The 20,548-nt window shown below is 43.9% G+C and overlaps 1 protein-coding gene across 1 annotated transcript; it reads right to left on the bottom strand.

Annotated features, from left to right (window-relative positions):
• Positions 1–7,866: 7,866 nt before the first annotated feature.
• KCTD12 (potassium channel tetramerization domain containing 12) lies at positions 7,867–14,031 on the bottom strand. The gene has a single exon (XM_069601833.1). The coding sequence runs from the start codon at positions 13,792–13,794 to the stop codon at positions 12,814–12,816; it is 981 nt and encodes a 326-aa protein (XP_069457934.1). The 5' UTR covers positions 13,795–14,031; the 3' UTR covers positions 7,867–12,813.
• Between the last annotated feature and the right edge of the window lie 6,517 nt (positions 14,032–20,548).

Consider the following 20,548-nt stretch of genomic DNA (forward strand, 5'->3'; position numbering starts at 1 on the left):
CTTAAGGGCCAGTCATCATCTCATTTCCCTCTGATAAATTTCCTTTTCTTTGCCTGACTGCTGGCTGGCTTTCTTTTTCTCTACACTCACCTTACAGCCTTCTCCAATGACAACAGCTTTTACTAGATACTGCCTCTCCTCTGCCTACTAATAATCTGCTAAACATCATTTTAAATTAATTTCCTATAGTTCTTACTGAAATTAATGTAAAGTCTACCAAAATAATTGTTTTCAAGGACAGCATTTATATAGGTTTATTAATTCAACTTTCTTATACAAAAGGAGAATTCTTGCCTTTTCCTAATCGTGCTTCATACATTCCCACTACTCAATGCCTGACTCATCCTGACTTTCTTCCATCTCCCTGTCAACAGCCTAGGGGAACTTAACATGAACAAGCCCCAAAGGCTCTTTTCTCCTGTTAGATCCAGAAATTAAGGTAAAAGCAGTGATTTTCCTCACTTATCCTCAAATTGCACTAGAATTAAATTAAATGATGATAATAGCATGAAGCTGTTTTGAGAATTCTCTTAAGACGCTGGGAGAAGATTGTACATTATAGGGGAGAAATATAACAACAATATAATGAAGTTTTGGTTTGGCCTGCTATAACAAAAATACCATAGACCCCTAGCTGAAGCAGCAAACATTTCCTTCTCACAGTTTTGGAGGCTGGGACATCCAAGATGGAGGAACTGGCAGATTTGGTGTCTGATGAAGGACTGCTTTCTGGTTCATAGACACACATCTTCTCATTGACTTTACATGGTGGGAGAAATGAGGGGTCTCTCTGGGGTCTCTTCTATAAGGACACTAACTCTATGCATCGGGGTTCCACCCTCATGACCTAATCACCTCCCAAAGTCCCCACCCTCAAACTCCATCACAGTGGGAATTAGGATTCCAGCATATGAATTTTGGGAGGACATAAACATTCAGCCCATAGCACTGTTGCTATTTCTTGCTCACATTTTAAAAGAAAGCCTCCCAGATCCCTGGATAAAACATAGACCTTACAGCTGTGTTTCTAACATAAACTGAGGGGGAGAATTTATACATTTGAATACACGTGGTTCTGAGCTGAAGGAGAAAAAAAAACATATCTGCTATTGTAAGGTCAGCACATCATTGTACAGGTCATTCATTTTTTAAAAGTCCTTAAAGCTGTCATTTTAAAAACTCACAACTCTCACCAGCTGAATATTTGAAACAGTACACTCTAGCATGTCAAGGAAGTAAAATTTCTTTCCTACAACTCTTAAGAGGCACCTCTTGAAACTTTCCAGTTAAGATTTTCAAAACTCTGTAACAAATAACAGCCCCAGAGGAAAGCCTATAATATAGCTGTCAGTGAACTTAACTTCCATCATAAAATAGAAATATTGTCAAGTATTTGGGGCTTTGGAACAGCCACCACCTAACAACTATTCAGAAAAAAATAACCAAATCAGTTTAGGTCTCATCATAATTCCTGCGACTTTCAAGTCAAAGAGGATAGTCATTTTTATGTATTTATTTGTGAAAACTACAATTACAAATTTCTCAAAAACTATATACATAGGTATACAGAGGGAAAAGTGATTCTTGGTAGTGTTACCAAAAAGGTAAAAGCTAAGTTTAAGTTAGTTCGTTTTTTCCCTAATACATAAAAGAATGAATTAACATAAGCACTCATTCATGTATTCAACACACTTCTACTGATGATCTATTATGTGCTAAGCAGTAGGGAGCCCTGAAACAAAACTAAAGACATAAATGCTTTTTCTCCTCCTACAAATGGGCAAATAGATGTCAAAGGTGAGTGAATATTAAGACTACACCATAAAGAAAAGCAAACAACCCAAGTCGCCAGGAAATCTAAACTCCTGGGTTCATTTCCTTCACATTCCTCTCACCCTAACCTGTGGCTTTCATTCAATGTTTTCCAAAGAAGAAAGATAAAGGCTGAACAAGAAAATATTTGTACTGCCCTTTTCATCAACATACAGAAATGAGGGCTTCATCTCACCTTGGATTCTTTATCACCCACCCAGAAAGTAATGGAGAAAGATAATGAATTAACGAGGAATAATTTGTAAATAACTTGGGAAATTTTTTCCAGTTACTATAACAAAAGAGAAGCCCCCAATTTTGAAAAAAAATGCCATTGCTGGCTTCATCTTTTCCACTCTGAAAAACTCGGGAAGGGCAGCACATAACAGTGTATCATTCTTAGTAGCTATTCAGTGTACTTTTTTCATTGCAAGAGGAGATACTATTCATAAAAGCCCAAAAGTGCCAAGTGTATAATGCCCAACATGGCTAAGATCGCTGTGATTTTTGGTTGTTCCAGAGGTAAAGTTTCTTTAACTGGCCAGTTCACCGTTTTGCTCACTGTTGTGGAAGATAAAGAAAGCAAACCTGAAGGGACATGCCTGTTTCTCAGATATCTGAGGGGCTCAGTGAATGATTGTTGAAAGCTGAAAGGATGAACTGCTGTTTCAGGGTTCTTGATGCATTAATGCAGGTAGGTACTCGATAAACTACCTACTAAATAAATAATTCATTAGGTTTCTCTCAAGACTTCCTAATACATCTCTTGAGGATGAGATCTAGGGACTAACAGAAGAGTTCCTCATTCAAACACAGTGTTCCCACAGCAGGGAAAGGAGAGGATAGACACATTCAGAGAGTAACACTGAAATATATACATTACCATAGGTAAAACAGATAGCCAATGGGAAGTTGCCACATAGCACGGGGAGCTCAACCTGTGACAACCTAGAGGGGTGGGATGGGGTTGCAGGGTGGGAAGAAGCTTCAAAAGGGAGGGGACATGTGTATACTTAGGGCTGATTTGTGTTGTTGCATGACAAAAACAAGCACAATATTATAAAGAAATTATACTCCAATTAAAAATAAATTCAAAAGAAAAACCACACTGTTCCCATTATTATTGCAAACAAATCTCATGTAAAATTGCATGACCTAGATAAAGAAGCTGTGGTACGTATATATAATGGAATATTACTCAGCCATAAAAAGAAGCACATTTGAGTCAGTTGAACTGGGGTAGATATAGAGCCTGTTACACAGAGCGAAGTAAGTCAGAAAGAGAAAAACAAGTATCATATATTAACCCACTTTGGCCACCTGATGAGAAGCGCTGACACATTTGAAAAGACCCTGATGCTGGGAAAGATTGAAGGCGGGAGGAGAAGGGGACAACAGAGGATGAGATGGTTGAATGGCATCACTGACTCAATGGACATGAGTTTGGGTAAACTCTGGGAGTTGGTGATGGACAGGGAGGCCTGGCGTACTGCAATTCATGGGGTCACAAAGAGTCGCACATGACTGAGCGACTGAACTGAACTGATGGAATTTAGAAAAATGGTACTGATGAACCTATCTGCAGGGCAGGAGCAAAGACTCAGACATAGAGAACAGACTTATGGACATAGCAGGGGGCAGCAGGGGGCAGGAGATGGTGGGAGGAACTGAGACAGTAGCACTGAAATATATACATTACCATATGTAAAATAATAGATAATGGGAGCTCAACACAGCATTCTGTGACAAGCTTGAGGGGAGGAAGGCATAGGGGTGGAGAGGAAGTTCAAGAGGGAAGGGATATATGTATACTTATGGCTGATTCACATTGCATGGCAGAAGCCAACACAATACTGTAAAGCAGTTATCCTCCAACTAAAAATAAAAATTTTTTTAAGTTGCATGACCTGAAATGTTTGAAGGGAGAAGAAAGGTGAACAAAACCTTACCCCATAGGCAGACTCATGTGCTCTGCCTGTGACTCTCCTGGAATTCTCCAGGCCAGAATATTGGAGTAGGTAGCCTTTCCCTTCTCCAATGCAACCCTTTGATTATTTCACATTTTACTTAAAATTCTTCATCCCTAAGAACGATAATGTTCAAATCTTTCAATATCAAATATGAGGCTCTCATGGGCTTCCCAGGTGGTTCAGTGGTAAGGAATCTACTTGCTGATGCAGGAGACATGGGACCGATCCCTGGGTCAGGAAGACCCCCTGGAGAAGGAAATGGCAATCCACTCCTGTATTCTTGCCTGGAAAATCCCATGGACTGGCCAGCTACAGTCCACAGGGTCACAAAAGAGTTGGACACGACTTAGTGACTAAACAAGACCACAAACATTGCCCCTCCAGCTGTTTTTTCATTTGGTTGATTGGTTGACTTTTTTGTTTTGGTTTGGTTTGGTGTTTTGGGTTGTGCGATTGGAGGGGGTTGGCTTTTTCCCATGAGTTTATGGTTCTTACTATCCCTGGGTCTTTCCTCATTAAGTCGGCCTGTGCTTAGAAGGCACCTCCATTTCTTCTTTACCTTGAAACCTCAGTTCTGGCATCTCCTCCTCTAGCAAGCCTACAGAGTTAGATATCCCCCTTTCTCACTCCTGTAATTACTCAGGCTGTCCCAGCACTGCACTTCCAAGTTATGTTGTCATCATTCAACAGCTCCCTTACTAATGCTCAGCACTTACTCGTGTGTCTCTTGAGACAGGCACAACCGAGCATACAACAGGTACTCAAGAGATTTTGCATGAATGAATGAATGACTAGTGAATGACTCCCCATAGAGAAATCTTGCAGAAGCCAAGTTTAGAGTTAATGACCAAAAGTAACCCTCCCTGCCTTGTTTTTACTTAGCCCCAGACTGAGCGACTTCACTTTCACTTTTCACATTCATGCATTGGAGAAGGAAATGGCAACCCGCTCCAGTGCTCTTGCCTGGAGAATCCCAGGGATGGCGGAGCCTGGTGGGCTGCCGTTTATGGGGTCGCACAGAGTCGGATACGACTGAAGTGACTTAGCAGCAGCAGCAGCAGAGAGCACTCTACCTGTAAGTGGGAGGGGAGGTGCTTTTTGGCCTCAGAACAGCACTGGCCTTGAAACTTACTTTGTGAGCAGAGCAAAGAGTTTGAGAGACTAATATCTTCCCTAACCTAGCCATCAAAACACTAGCCCAGCAGATACCAACAGTTCTCAACCCCATCACCACCACCACCATCACCAAGTTCTCAGCGACAAAAGAAGGTGAACTCCTCCCTGGAATTCTACAACTTCAGGGTATCTTCAAAGTTTAGGAATTTGTTTTTTAAATTCACGTAAATAGGTGGGAGGGGGGTTCATGTTTGGGAACTCATGTACACCCGTGGTGGAGTCACGTCAATGTATGGCAAAACCAATACAGAATTGTAAAGTAAAATAAAGTAAAAATTAAAATTAAAATAAATAAATAAATAAATTCACGTAAATTTACCATTCTTTCCATAAAATGGAATCAGTCTTTGTAAATCAGTTACCAGGTAAATTACTTAATTCCCTAATTCATATATCCACACTTCAATTAGTCCAACTAATATTCCAGGAAGGTGCCCCATATTTATTTTATAGTTTCCCATCCTTTTCCAACTCCCCCAAGAGGTGCCTCATTAAGAAGTATGGGAAACATTATAGTTCCTCTAACTTTCTATATTCTTAAAAACAAGCATCAGCCATAATTAATGAAAAAAAAATAGAATAAAAATTGAGGGAGGAGGACTTTCATGAATTGAAAAAAAAATAGGTGTGTGTGGGGGGGTTGGGTTTTTGGTTTCTTTTTTTTTTCTTGCAAGGGGGGCTTGTCCTCAGTGTGAAAGGTACATAAAACTTCACACTGTTATCTAATGACTCTATAGTTATGTCACCCTACCACCATCCTCATTCCCTTTAGAGTTTCCAATGAATCCTATTATTTCCACAGCACTTAAAGAAGAAGAAAGCATCTCCAGGTGCTTTCTCTCTTGGCATCACTTCATACAAAAAAGACTCAGATATATTTGTATATATGTAAAAAGATATTCAACAGAGCACTTTTTGAAGCAGAAAAAAAAAATTAAATGCCCATCAAAAAAAGACTGGTAAAATAAATGACAGCACATCTCAGCAATGGCATATCACTCAGAATATTATGAAGCCATCAAATAAGATGAGGTAAATCACTGCTCCATGTACAAGCATGCATTGCAAGAGCTCCAGGGTCAGTGGTTAAAAGAAGAAAGCAAGGCAAGGAATGGATATAAACCCTACTGAACACAAAAAAAAGAGAGAGGAATTATTTATGTATTCATTCATTCCTATATTAATTCATTCATTCAATTTATGGAATATTTCTATAAAGATGATTACCAATGATTACCCCTGGGAAGGAAATGGCAACCCACTTCAGTACTCTTGCCTGGAAAATCCCTTGGATGGAGGAGCGTGGTAGGCTATAGCCCATGGGGTCACAAAGACTCAGACACAACTGAACGACTTCACTTTCACTTTCACCCCTGGAAAAAACTAGGGGTTACTGAAGGGTAGACATCTACTTTCTATGATACACACTCTTATACTGCTTAAATTTTTCACCCTACATTTTTCGGAAACTAAAACAAAAGCTGTCTAGAGGAAGTACAGGCCAAAGCAAAGAGGAAGGCCAAAGCCGGCCTTGCTACCCCGCCCAACGCACAGCTTCCTGTGTCACAGCCCAGCAACCCAGGGCTGGTGTGGCCAGCTCCAACGTCTCTGGTTTCTCAACTCGGGAGGCACTGTGTTTTCAATCAAGAAGAGTGGGACATCAATGACCATGGATGATTCGAGAAAGAGCCCCTATATCCAAAATGCAGATATATCTGTACATACAGATGATTCACTCTGCTGTACAACAGAAACTCATACAACATTGTAAAGCAATTATACTAAGATAATAAAATAAATGGGCTTCCTGGGTGGCTCAGACGGTAAAGAATCCACCTGCAATGAGGAAGACCTGGGTTCGATCCCTGGGTTGGGAAGATCCCCTAGAGGGAGGGCATGGCAACCCACTCTAGTGTTCTTGCCTGGAGAATCCCCATGGACAGAGACGTCTGGCAGGCTACAGTCCATGGGGGTCATATAGAGTCAGACACAACTGACTGACTAAGAACAGCAAATAATATTTTTTTTTTAATGCACAGCCTCTTCTCACATTTTTTAGATTTTTATCTTCATGCATTATACTTTTAATTAAGGCCTATCTCACAGCATCTATTTCCTTTCCTTGTAAACTTTAAGAGATCATCTCTATCTATAACCCCATCCTCTGTTCAAAATAATTCACATGTGTTGCTGAGACTGTGGTCAAAGAAAATGTTTGTGAAGGGCTTTACCTCCACACTGAGGACCAAACCACCTCGACAACAGGGGTTCTTGACAAAAAACTCTGGGGAAAAGGCCCATTCTCTCCTGGCCCAGCTGGCTAATTTCCGAGGAGGAGCCCTTCTAATGGTATTAACCTCACAATAATTTAGGAAGCATTACCAGTATTTAAGGGGCTTCCCTGGTGACTCGGAGGTAAAGAATCCTCTTGCAATATAGGAGACGCAAGGGACTCAGGTTCAATCCCTGGGTCAGAAAGATTCCCTGGAGGAGGGGATAGCAACCAACTCCAGTATTCCTGGGGCTTCCCTGATGGCTCAGATGGTAAAGCATCTGCTTGCAGTGTGAGAGACGGAGGTTTGATCCCTGGGTCGGGAAGATTCCCTGGAGCAGGAAATCGCAACCCACTCCAATATTCTTGCCTGGAGAATTTCATGGACACAACAGCCTGGCTACAGTTCATGGGGTCACAAAGAGTAGGCCACGGATGAACCACTAACAGGAACTAACCAGTATTCTTGCCTGAAGAATCGCATGGACAGAGGAGCTTGGCAGGCTGCAGTCCATAGGGTTGCAAAGAGTCAGACATGACTGAAGTGACTCAGAGTGCCCCTTAAATGAAATTAAACCAGTGTACTTGAGCCAGTCCATATCTTGGAGCCAAGAGGAATAATTAAAGGAATGGATGTTTTATTCTTTAGTGTTTAATAGAATACATAACAAGTCACATAATCAATGATTCATTACTTCACACACAGGGAGGAAAACAGTATCGAGTATTTCTGTTATACAACTGGTTGTGAACAGAGAGAACCAAAATTTCTAGAGCATTTAGATGGTTGAAGAAATCCTCACTTTAAGTTTGGGCGTGTCTGAAAAGAACTTCGTCAGTTTTTAAAATATAGAAGGATTGTTTTTTCCCTTGGCTTTCTGTTTTGTTAGAAAGTCTGTTAATTGTATGATGATTTTTTTCCCCCTTTCTCCTTCAATCACTGAGGAAATGGCTCAGTGATCCATATCACTGAGCATATAACATGTTCAACAATTTCATAATCCCAGGTAACTCTGTGGGAATCTTACATCGTCTCCCAGATAAGAGTTTTTCAGATGCCCAGAAAAACTTAAATAACACATAATTTATAACTTCAAAATTAACATCCATAATGGATATTTTTGTCATCAAATGTCACAAATGCTGTTTGAGTGATCATAAATGAACTGTCATTTGTATTCAATAGTAATAGCAAAATTCACCTGCCTATGAAGTCACAAAGACAGTTGTATAATAGTTTACATTACAATTATGTCCACATACCTCAAAACACGTTTAAGTTTTTTTTAAAAAACTTGGGGGAAAAAAATCACAAAATGTCTAAGGTGACAAGAATTCTTGATCAACTAGTTCAGCTTCCTACCACACAAGATTATACTGTAATATAAATATTCTGGTTGAATTTCTTCCATCGAAGTTTCAAGGGTCCCAGTAGAGAATATTAATCTTCAAACATTAATCCTTTTAGATGTTTATTGTCCAAAATTGTGACGAGGAAAAGTTAACTTCAACATAGCATGTTTCTGGCTTTAGGAAGTCTTATTTTAGGTACGATAGCCACTGGAAACAAGTATATTTTATTTCTCAAGAGAGAGATTTAGGTCATCTAAGAAAACTAATTCAGTTTTTAAATGAGTTATAATAAGGAAAAACAGAAAAAAAATCCAAAGAATTTACTCTGGTAGATTTAGAATAAAAACATTCAGTTTACAATAAAAATTTTAAGTTAACTGAGTAAAGCACTTACGATTTATACTATAAAAGAAATTCTTAGGGAATTCAACCCCAGTCAATACTTTTCTAAATACCTGCACTATCATTTAGCATTTTTCATGTGGAGTACAAAACTGGTTTGTTTGTTTGTTTGTTTTTTAGTATTAGATTAGAATTTACCATAATTTGAAAAGTAAAAAATTATCAAAGCTTCAACTTACATGGCTTTAATGTAGTAACATTACAAGGAAAAATCTAATAAAAATGGAAATGTGTCATGAGCACTGCCAGTTGCCCATTTTGACTGAGAATTCAGATTATGCATTTCCCCAGAGAAGCAACAGGTTATATATATATTTATATGGATCTGGTTTGAAAGAGAAGACAATTTGGGCTAGTATTAATACAAATTACTTTGCTATCAACACCAAAACCAAATAAAACACAAGAATAAAAATTGTCTTGAAATGGAAAAAAAATTTAAGTTTCACACATTCAAGGAGTATTTTCCAAAACACATAATCTGAAACACTAAAATGAGCATGGATCATAATTCTACATGTATTAAAAAACAGACAATTTGTCAAACTCTTGGTGCAAAAGCATTGGACATGGTACCTGTTTTTCTAACCACCAATGTCTACTATTCTTTTTCAAAAAGTTAAATTTGTTATTAAAATCTCAGTAGTATTTATGGACAAAATGGTAGTTGAGCCATTACATATGTAAATACACACTGCACTGAGTCAGATGAATGCAGTCATAATTTCTGAATAAATTCATGACACTCTTCCAAGTTCCTGAATGTCTTTGGAGGGCTTACTCACATGTACCCTCAAAATCTCATCCAACCTACAGATGACAATCAACACTCCAGCCCGTGATGTAGGCTACTAAGATTCCTTCCATGAAGCACATGGTGAATAAGGGACCCAAGAGGGCAGAGGCCAAGTCATCTTACCTCAGTTACAGGGTCCACCCAAAGGAAACATGAGTTTCCTACCCAGCCTTTACTTTGGGTTGAAGATAGAATTTTTCATGTATCAACTTCCAACTTTAGAGAGGACAGTCATCACACGAAAAGAGGTCAGTTTACTGTCTCTAACGGTTCAATTCCCAGTTTTTTAGCTAATGAAAGGAGGGGAGACCTGCAGGCCACCAGGTATGTCTGGAAGGAGTAACATTTTGCCAAGTAGAGGAACAGTCAACTCAAAGTTTTACAAGATAAAATTTTTTAGACTTGAGTGGCAGAGACAAAACTCGAGCAGTTTCCCATGACTCCTGGAGTTGAGCAGATTTAACAAGGAAAATGAGAAGCTCGGAGTCTTGCCATATGTCAGTGGCTTTGATCTGTCCCCAAGATGTTCTCAATTATGTGCTTTGTGTTGCACAATACCGAAGACCACATGGGGTACACAAATCTCTGTGATACTCACTTTTGGCCAGCGGGTGACATTCCTAAATCATTTCAGGTTTGAAACAGGGGTATGTTCTAATGCGTTACCTAGTCTGAGAACATGCTCAACACCAGCAAATATGACTTCCTGAATTTGTTTCTGCTTCCTTTAAAATTACCGTCTTTGTATATAAAGCTAACTTTACTTTTCTAAAACTGAACCTCCAGTGAAAGACCTCAAGTCCTTCTTTCCCTCAATAAAAAAAGAAAAGAATTAGTGGATTAAAATACAGGTACCTTGGTTTACAAAGATAGTTAATCAACATATTAGAATACAACTAATAGCCAAGCGAATGGAGCAAATTCAGCTTCATAATTTTGCATTTTTTTCCTAGCCCAGTTTCCTCATAGACAAGGATATAAGAAACTCATCAAAGCATGTTGCTTTAGTATATACACCATCTGATGCAAGTTACTAGGGTAAATACAGGAAAGTTTATAGCATTTAGTAAATGAATTAAAAAACTAAATGATTCATGTAAAATGTTTATATATGGTATATACAGATTGGATCACATGAGGCTAAGAATAAAACTATTTCAATTCTTAACATCTGTTATGGACATACAGGAAGATACAGTACAAGATTCATTTTTAAAAAGAAGAAAAAAATAGCACTAATTTCAACACTGAAAAGACTCTTACAAAATCTTTTAAAAACATACTTCAGAGAATGATGCTGAAACAAATGAAAAAGGAAAGGCTTTTCCTTAATCACAGAATATCCAAAGGAGCCTCACAGCATGAAAGATAAGGATTCATTTCCCTTCACTTACAGTGTAGATAGGATATACAGTGGGGATTTATTCCATGGTAAAGTAAAGGTATAAGGCAACCAGGTCTCCTTCTGCTTCAGCTGCATTTACCTGGGACACCATTTTATTGCTCAGCTCACTCTGAAGTACTTATTTGCCTTCATTTAAAAATGTTCCCACTTTCCAGTTATCTACAGATGGCAGCCCTCAGCATTTCTGCTTCTCTGCAGCTGTCATTTGGAAAGACTCACCTTCACTTCAAACCACCTGCATCAAAAGGGCATTTTCAGGTTTGCCCAGAAGTCAACATTGGCTGGGCTTGGAGAAAATAAGGATTTTTTAATAAGAAAACTAAATCTAAGTAACTCAAACATATTTTGCTCAAGGTAATAGATTTTAATCAACAAGAAAATAAAAGTTCAAAAACTAAAACCCTACTGGGTAACTCTTTGGTTAGGTTACAAAAGTATCAGCAACTTCTAAGTTTAGGACTCAAAACAGTTAGTTCAATCAACTGCCAGGTAAGAGGAGATCTGTGATTGATCTTTACAAAACGCTCAGCTTGTTTCTTGCCTGCTATTTTGTTAATGCGCATATACTCAGACGGATGGTACAAACTTCCAACTGTCAACAATAAATGAGTGTATCTGCTCCCCACCCCTTTCCCACCCCTCTTACCCTTCTTCTTCCTCCCTCCCCACCCTACCCCCTAAGTCTTAAGAGCTAAGGTACTACTGCCATTCACTGCAAGAAAACGGGCTTTCCTAACACCCACGACGTGCGTTACCACCCAGCTCCGTCCACAGTCACAGCAGTCCTTGGTGACCTGGGCTGTCATGCTCTTTCCCCTTCTTGCCAATAAAGGCTGCCATGTCAAGCCGTCGAAAACCAAAGGCTTCGGGCGCTGAGCCCAGTTGAAAGGGTGCCTCCTCAGGCAGGAGGGGAACTTCCTGCAAGTTTAAGCCACAGGCGAAGATCTTTAACTCGGCACGGAAAGCAGAGGCTCCTCCGTAGAGCCAGCGCGAGATTCTTCTCCTACCTGTAACCGTTCAGAACTTTCTTCACGTGTAGTCAGTCACTGAACTGCCTCCGCACTGAACTCATTCCGGCTCGGCTCCGGAGTCCTCCGTTTAGCCTTCTAAAACTCTACCTTTAAAGAAGGTCAAAAGACTGCGTAATGAATGACCTTTCGAAACTAAACTATTCCCAGAGTGCTACCAAGTCTCTTAAACCGCGAGTGAGTCATCAGGGCTTTGAGAAGATTTCAAGGAATCTTCTATACAAGTGGACAAGGTCCAATCAGGGTCGGAACAATTCCCGACTACTCGGTGGCTTTGTAGCCACACTGCCCCACCCCCCGACTAGATCCAGACTGAAGGACAATTCGGGGGGAGGGTCGGTTTGGGGCCGGGGGCAGAGGAAACATGGGGTGGAGGGGTACGTCTGGGCTCTCTCTTTCAGTGGGGTCCGGAGAAGACGAAGAAGCCGAGAGGATCTGAAGCTGCAGCCTGTAAAGTGAGGGGGCAGTGGGTCTACGGGAGGGTGGGGAACGGGGAAACGCGAGAACGCGGTGGGTCGGAGGGGAAATCTAGAGTCCCCTCCAGGGCAAAAAGGAAAGGAGGGAAGGGCGCGCTGGAGTCGCCAGGGGGAGCGGGGAGCTCACTCCCTGCAGAAGACGTACTCGGTGTAGCTAGTCCAGATCTTGTCCTCGCTCTGGTCGGTGCTACCGGCGAAGGCGCAGGTGCCCGTGGAACTGCACGCCACCATGTGGAAGCCCGACTCGGACAGCTTGTCGAAGGCCTGCTCCAGGAAGTTGAATTTGAGGTAATAGCGCGAGGTGTAGCGCTCCGGGGGCCGGTCGGGGTCCCGGCTCTCGTTCAGGGTGTCCCCGAACACCTCCTTGGCCAGCGACGTCTTGCCACACACGGTGATGCGCGCCACTCGCCGGAACTTGGCGTCTGCCTGCGCGTCCCGCCCGATCGTGTAGGAGCCGCGGTAGCCGATGGTGATGTAGCCCGAGCGCCGGCTGCCGTCCAACGACTGCGACGGCGTAAGCAGCGGGCCCGCCGCGCCCCCGGACGGGCTGCGGCTAGCAAGCTCCAGCGTGGGCGAGGGCGCCCCAGCCGAGGCGCCCTCCTGCTGCTCCGGCTCTGCGGAGCCGAGCGGCAGCAGATCGTCACCCAGCGAGCCCTCCTTCTGCACCCCGCGCCGCGAGTGCGGCGGCGGCGGCCCGGGGCCGGGCTGCTGGGGCGCCCCGAGGCGGCGCACGAGCTCGGGCAGTTCGAAGTACTCGGCCTCGCGCTGCAGCCGGCTGCGCTCGGGGAAGTAGTCGGGCAGCACGAGCTGCAAGTCCCGCAGGTAATCCAAGATGTAGCGGAAGAGGAAGCCGTCTCGGTCCAGAAAGAAGCGGCCTTTGCTGTCCCGGGCTAGCTCTTGCGGCTGCTGCTGCGTGAACATGCGCCAGAGCAGCGAGTCGGGCACCGACACGACCGTGCAGCGCCGGGTCACATACACCTGGCCCCCCACATTCAGCTCCACGATGTCGGGGAAGAGTGGCGGCTCCGCCGAGGACGACGAGGAGCCGCTGCCGCCGCCGCCACCCCCATTGGGTAATCCACGAGTGCTGTCGGCCAGAGCCATGGCCAAGAGGTGGCCGGGGCCGCCGCCGCCGCCTTTCTCGGACGCTCACTCAGCCCTGCGCCCCGGCCGCCGCCGAGAGCCGCGCGGAGCCGAGCGCACGGTGCGAGCGCGCAGCTGTGCGCCCCCGCGAGCCCCGCTGCGCTCCGCCCGCCTCGCCCGCGCGCTCCAGGGGAGTGCCGGGTGGAAGCCGGCGCGCCGCTTAAGTAGAGCAGCCCGCCCGGGCGCCGCGGCGCGCAGGAGGCGGGGGCGGCTGCGGAGCGGCGGAGCCTCGCTCCCCGGGCGGGAGGGGGTGGTGGAGCGGGGAATCGATTTGCATCTTAAACGCTGACGCCGCGGCCGGCGGCTGGCTCCACCCCGGCTCGCGCGCAGCCTGGGGGCCCCGACTTCCCTACCGCCCCGTCGCCCCGCACTCTAACGCCTTCCCGCTCCCGCCCAACTTTATTTCTCCTCCAAAGTGGAAGGTCCTGGGCCCGGCCCCTGGGGAAGAGGAGCTTTCTTTGGAGGGGCAGTCCGGTGCTCCTTCTCCGCTCCTAACTACACCCGGGGACGGTGGAAGAAGCATGTAAACTTTCCAGTTCCCCCAACCCGGGGAGTGGGAGTGCCTGGGCCACCCCTCTCCTCCGAAAACTAGCCGCTTGAAACACTGGAACTGTGGCGCCGTAAACACACCGGTCGTCGCTTCGCTGAAAGTTCTAGAGAGACACCAAAAAATCTGGAGAGGTGGTAGGGCCGCCCCCAGCCCGGAGGCAGCTAGATTTTGTTCGCGTGTACGAGTAGCCTCGAAAAAAAATCCTGGAAACAAAAAGCTAACCTCGGTATCCTGCTCTCCCGTAATTTGTTTTCTGGGCCAAAAGGCAAACTCATTAGTTAGGAGACCTCAGACCTGGAGGAAACGGGCTGAAATGGCAAAGAGGGGGACCTCGGGGCAAGCTCCCTTCTGAGTGGCCGTCGTGGTGTCCTCCCCGCTTACCCTCCCCTTCGAGGCCAGGTTGAAGAGGCGTACAAGGTGAGGCCTAAGGGAAAGTCCCGTCTCCGGGGCCCTCTCAGCACCAGGTGAATGGCTCTGTGCACTCGGAGAGTTTGAAGATCTAACTGAATTTAGAAAACCTACCTTTCGAACCCTGCGTCTTTATTCTTGCAGAGGTTCTTGCGCCCCTGCTCCCCGCAGGCCTGGGTCATTCCCTTCAGCCCTCCCTCTAGTCAAGGTCCTTGTGCTTTTGAAGGCCTTCTCTAGACCTCATTTGGCCTTGTAACTTCCTACCCCCTTTACAATGCAGCACACAAGTCTCCTCCGGGAAGCCTTCCCTGACTTCTCAGGCGAGTGGGCCTCGGGTGGCTCCTTCCATGTACCCTAAGGCCCAACACAATATGAAATTTCACATTTCTGAGTGATTATCAGATTTCTGACTTTAACAGATGAAGTGCTCCTGAGCACTACAGAAAGAGGACAGAAGAGAGGCTAGTGCAGGAGGTGTGCTTTTTGTTGTTCAGTGGCCAGGTGATGTCAGGTTCTTGGTGACGTCATGGACTGTAGCACTGCCAGGCTCCTCTGTCCTTCACTATCTCCCAGAGTTCGCTCAAACTTATGTCCATTGTGTTGTAATGCTATCTAACCATCTCATGCTGTGTCCTCCCCTTCTTCTGCCTTCAATCTTTCCCAGCATCAGGGTCTTTTCCAGTGAGCTGGCTCTGCATCAGATGGCCAAAATATGAGAGCTTCAACTTCAGCATGTCCTTCCCATGAATATTCGGGGTTGATTTCTTTTAGGATTGATTGGTTTGATCTCCTTGCAGTCCGAGGGACTCTCAAGAGTCTTCTCCAACACCACAGTTTGAAAGCATCAGTTCTTCAGCGCTCAGCCTTCTTTATGGTCCAGCTGCCACATTCATACATGACTACTGGAAAAAACATAGCTTTGACTATATAGACCTTTGTTGGCAAATCGTGAAGTCAGTGGATATTTGTGGTGCGCCAGCTGTTTGGCTGCACCCGGTAGAAGAATGCAAGGTTGAATACGCTCCAAAGAGCTTTCAGTGTAGCTGGGTAGGCTAGAGTTAGAAGTCTGAGCAGTTTATCAGATCTGTGTGAAGCACAGACTGTCAATCAGTATAAATCAGGCAAGATCTTTGTTCTCGATGATAATGTTTCCCCTTTTGTGTAACTACCCAATGAGCTTTACAGTCTCCTCACGGATAAGTGTCATTTTTACTTTGAAATGTTTATGTCTGCTGAACAATTATCTCATTCATGTCAGTGTGCTGAAATAAGATCAAGCCCCAAATCAGCTCGCTTAATTGCAAGGACAGAGTCTGATACTGAATATATTTGACCACTCTCTTTTTGTTTGTTCTTGGGTATAAATAATAGCTGACACAGAAGTTCCAAGTTCCAATGCTGATTTTCTAGGGCTGTGCTCTTTGTTAAATCAGTGTCAAAGCCCTAAAGAAACCAGTCTCTTTTTTGTAAATCCAAGAAAAGCCTTCTTTGTATCAATTCGGTACATATTTTTGTATCATTTCTTTGTTCATCATCTTAGCAGCAAATCTGTCAGTTCTGCGCTCAGAATTCTTCCAGGCTGTTAATGTTTCACCATTTCCCAGCCACCACCTGGGACCAAGCCACCCACTGGACTCCTAACTGCTTCCACCTTGGCCTCCTACAGTCCTTTATCACCAGAACCAAAAGAGGGATCCTATTTTAACTAAGTCAGACCATGTCACTGTCCAGAGCCCCTCACTGGCTTCTCATCTCACCAAAGAGTAAGAACTAAAGTCCTTTCATTGCTTACAGTACTCTACTAGATCGAAGCTGCCCCACTAGGACCTCTCAGACCAGCATGCGTCCCAAGCTTCAGTAATGTCTGACTCTTTGTGACCCCATGGACTGTAGCCCGCCAGGCTCCTCTGTCCATGGGATTCTCCAGGCAAGAACACTGGAGGGGGTTGCCATGCCCTCCTCCAGGAATCTTTAGACCCAGGGATACAACATGAGTCTCTTAAGTCTCCTGCTTTGGCAGTTGGGTTCTTTACCTCTAGTGCCACCTGGGCAACCCTCTCAGAGCCCTTGCCATTTTCCCATGAACTGTTGCTTTAACTTGGTGGCTCAGATGGTAAAGAATCTGCCTTTAACACAGGAGACCCAGGTTGAAGTAGGAAATGGTAACCCATTCCAGAATTCTTGCCTGGAAAATTCCATGGACTGAGGAGTCTAGTGGGCTGCAGTCCATGGGGTCACCAAGAGCTGGATACCGCTGAAGCAACTTAGCACACAGGAGGGGCTACACTTCTTGCTTGCTTTAATCAGGTTACCCTCTACTCCCCCTACTGTTGGCTCAGGGCCTTTGCACTTCCTGCTCTTTTTCCCTTCTTACCTTCCTCATCTTGTTCACGTGTCTCCCTTCTCATCTTCTCCAGGTCTCTGCAGCAAGCCCTTCCTTTGATCACCCCACTTAAGCGGCACAACCCCACCCAGGCAGAATCATGTGCCCTGCTTTATTTGTTTGCTGTTCGTTTCCCTACATTAGAATATAAAGTCCAAGAGATTAAAAATGGGGATTTGCTTGATTCAGCACCACAGTGCTGGAACAGTGCCTGGAACAGAACTGGCATATAATAGACATTGGATAACTGTTTCTCACTTGTTTATTCCACCAATGTTTATTAAAGGTCTACTACTATGTTCCAGACAACATGTTTAAAAAAATAATCTCTGCTCTCCGGGGGCTTACAGACCTGTGAGGGAGACAGATAATAAGTAAATAGATGAGTATATCTACTTCAGGTAGCAATAAATGCCATGAAGAAAATAGAAATGTGAAATGAGACGGAGGGACTGGTTGGTGAAATAAGTTCTGGAATACTACAGTATATGAGAATATACATATGTATCTGTGAGGAGCCAACTCATTGGAAAAGACCCTGATGCTGGGAAAGATTGAGGGAAGGAGGAGAAGGGGGCAACAAAGGATGAGATGGTTGGATGACGTGACCGACTCCATGGACATGAGTTTGAGCTAACTCTGGAGATAGTGAAGGACAGGGAAGACTGGTGTGCTGCAGTCCATGTAGTCGCAAAGAGTGGGACATGACTGAGCGACTGAACAACACCACTGTATACAGACTGGCTGGGAGCCTCTCCAGGAGAGTGGCATTTGAGCTGAATAATAAGAGAGACGGCCATGGGAAGTTCTGAAGGAAGGGCATTTCAGGCAGAGGGCAGAGCAAGGGAAAGGAGTCTGGGTTAGGAATGAGCTTGGTATGTCTCACAGTGGAAGCTTTTCTGCTGTATCAGCTTCATGTATCCTGTGATCGCCAGAGTACTCTTGAAGAGACAGGACAAGCTCACATGTATATGCCCAGACATCTTTGTTCTCCATCACTTCACACATTCATCTGTCACAAGCTGGCCCACTGCACAAAATCATTGGGATTTCCTTACAGAAATCTCGGTTGTGCATGAGAGGAATAGTAATGAGTGAAACCGGTGATACCAGACTGATGGAATAATTTTCTGGTTAATTTTGTAATGTTCTGTTTCCTGCCTACTGGTTGATGTCATGAAATTCAAGAGGAAATAAAATAGGGAACTTTAATGCTGGGACTTAATGGGCTGGGTGTTTACAGAGGTGGGGAGGGCCATAACTCTTGAGGCTCTTCAGTAGATTAAATATGCTTAATTGTCAGAGGGTAAGGCAAGGAGATCCAACCAGTCCATTCTGAAGGAGATCAGCCCTGGGTGGTCTTTGGAAGGAATGATGCTAAGGCTGAAACTCCAGTACTTTGGCCACCTCATGCGAAGAGTTGACTCATTGGAAAAGACTCTGATACTAGGAGGGATTGGGGGCAGGAGGAGAAGGGGACGTCAGAGGATGAGATGGCTGGATGGCATCACTGACTTGTTGGACATGAGTTTGAGTGAACTCCCGGAGATGGTGATGGACAGGGAGGCCTGGCATGCTGCGATTCATGGGGTCGCAAAGAGTCGGACACGACTGAGCGACTGAACTGAACTGAACCGAACTGAAGGAAGTACAGACGGTAGAGAATCTGCCTGCAATGCAGGAGACCTGGGTTCGATCCCTGGGTTGGGAAGATCCCCTGGAGAAGGGAATGGCTACCCATTTCAGTATTCTTGCCTGGAGAATTCCATGGACAGAGGAGCCTGATGGGCTACAGTCCATGGGGTTGCAAAGAATCGGACATGACTGATCGACTAACACTTTCACTTTTCAAGGGTAGATTTGGGACGCCACTAGCTCTGCATCTTGTCTCAGTCCAGTTTCTAGTGATGGATGCATTGATGGTGATTGTTTCTTTTCAAGTGACTGCGTACTTTTCTATATAAGAGACAGAGCTCTGTCCTTTCATCCTGAAATGTAGGGTATTGGCTACATCCTTGTACCTACTTTCTCATCTGATTTGTATCTCTTCCCCACCTATTGCCTTTTCTTCCAACCAGCTTCCCACCCCCAGTGCACACAGTAAATATTCTGCACACCGAAGAGTTGAGAAAAGAATGAAGAAGATAAAGAGAAATGTAAGTTTAAACAGGAGGAAGAACTGGGGTGAAATGAAGTGAGTGCCTCTGAGGACTGAATAAATGTAATATATGTGAAAATGATCTGTAAGCTGTAAAGCACCATTCTAGTGTCAGAATCAGGATTTTTTACTGCCTCTCAAGATTGAGAAGTCTACTCAATAAATACTGAATGAATAAATGAATGGCAGAAACATGAAAATGAATGCTGTGAGGAAAGAGGGCAAGAGACAGAATCAGAAATTGTCCCAAACAAATGTTTAGCTCATTCATCATCTTCCCAATATACGTGAATCTTATCAGTACACAGGTTTTAAAAAGCATTGATTTTTTTTTGTATACAGGGAGAGAAAAGAATGAGATTCAGAGAGATTAAATATCATTAAGCTTAAGTGAACCAGGGGATAAAATGATCTCAATAAATAACTGGTAAAAGATATGCCAATAACTAATTTTTAAAATGAGAGTGAAAATGTTCTGTGAGGAACACTGCTGAAATATTAGGTTGAGACAGTAGAGAAAATCACAACATCATGATTATATATTTTATACCTGAGAACCAGAGAAACAAAAAACAATTTGGAAATTTTTTAATTTTCATTTTTGTATCTTTGTAGACAGTTTTGAAGCTTTTCTAGGAAATAAGTAATAATATAATAGCATTTATACAGTACTTCCTATGTGCCAGCCATGTTGATAGAACTATATGTGTATTAGTACATTTAATCCTCACTATAACTCTATGGAGTTGATACTATTACTGCCTGATTTTTAAAAGATCATGAGTGCAAATAAGTGGTGGAGCTGGGATTTGAACCCAATCTAACTTTAGAAAATATGCTTTTAAACAATGCATGTGTATATAACTGTATATATATAAACGCATCTATGAATGCTTAATATGTAGGAAAGAAATAGGTTCTATGATTCTCCCACTTTACAGATGATGAACCCAAGGCAAAGAGAGGTTAGGCAATGTGAGCAAGATAATGCAGCCATTTAGCCCTGCTCGGAGCCTGGTGGGCTGCCGTCTATGGGGTCACACAGAGTCGGACACGACTGAAGTGACTTAGCAGCAGCAGCAGAGCAAGAATGGTGTTCTTTTTTTTAATGATTTTATTTATTTATTTGTGGCTACACCGGGTCTTCGTTGCTGTTCGTAGGTTTTCTCTAGTTGTGGCAAGCGGGGGGCTCCTCTCTAGTTTCGGTGCACAGGCT

Source organism: Ovis canadensis, chromosome 10 (assembly GCF_042477335.2).
Source record: "Ovis canadensis isolate MfBH-ARS-UI-01 breed Bighorn chromosome 10, ARS-UI_OviCan_v2, whole genome shotgun sequence".
NCBI lineage: Eukaryota > Metazoa > Chordata > Mammalia > Artiodactyla > Bovidae > Ovis > Ovis canadensis.

Bases quoted from the DNA above. Each gene is read 5' to 3' on its own strand.
- KCTD12 (XM_069601833.1), bottom strand. From the start codon at position 13,794: ATGGCTCTGGCCGACAGCACTCGTGGATTACCCAATGGGGGTGGCGGC.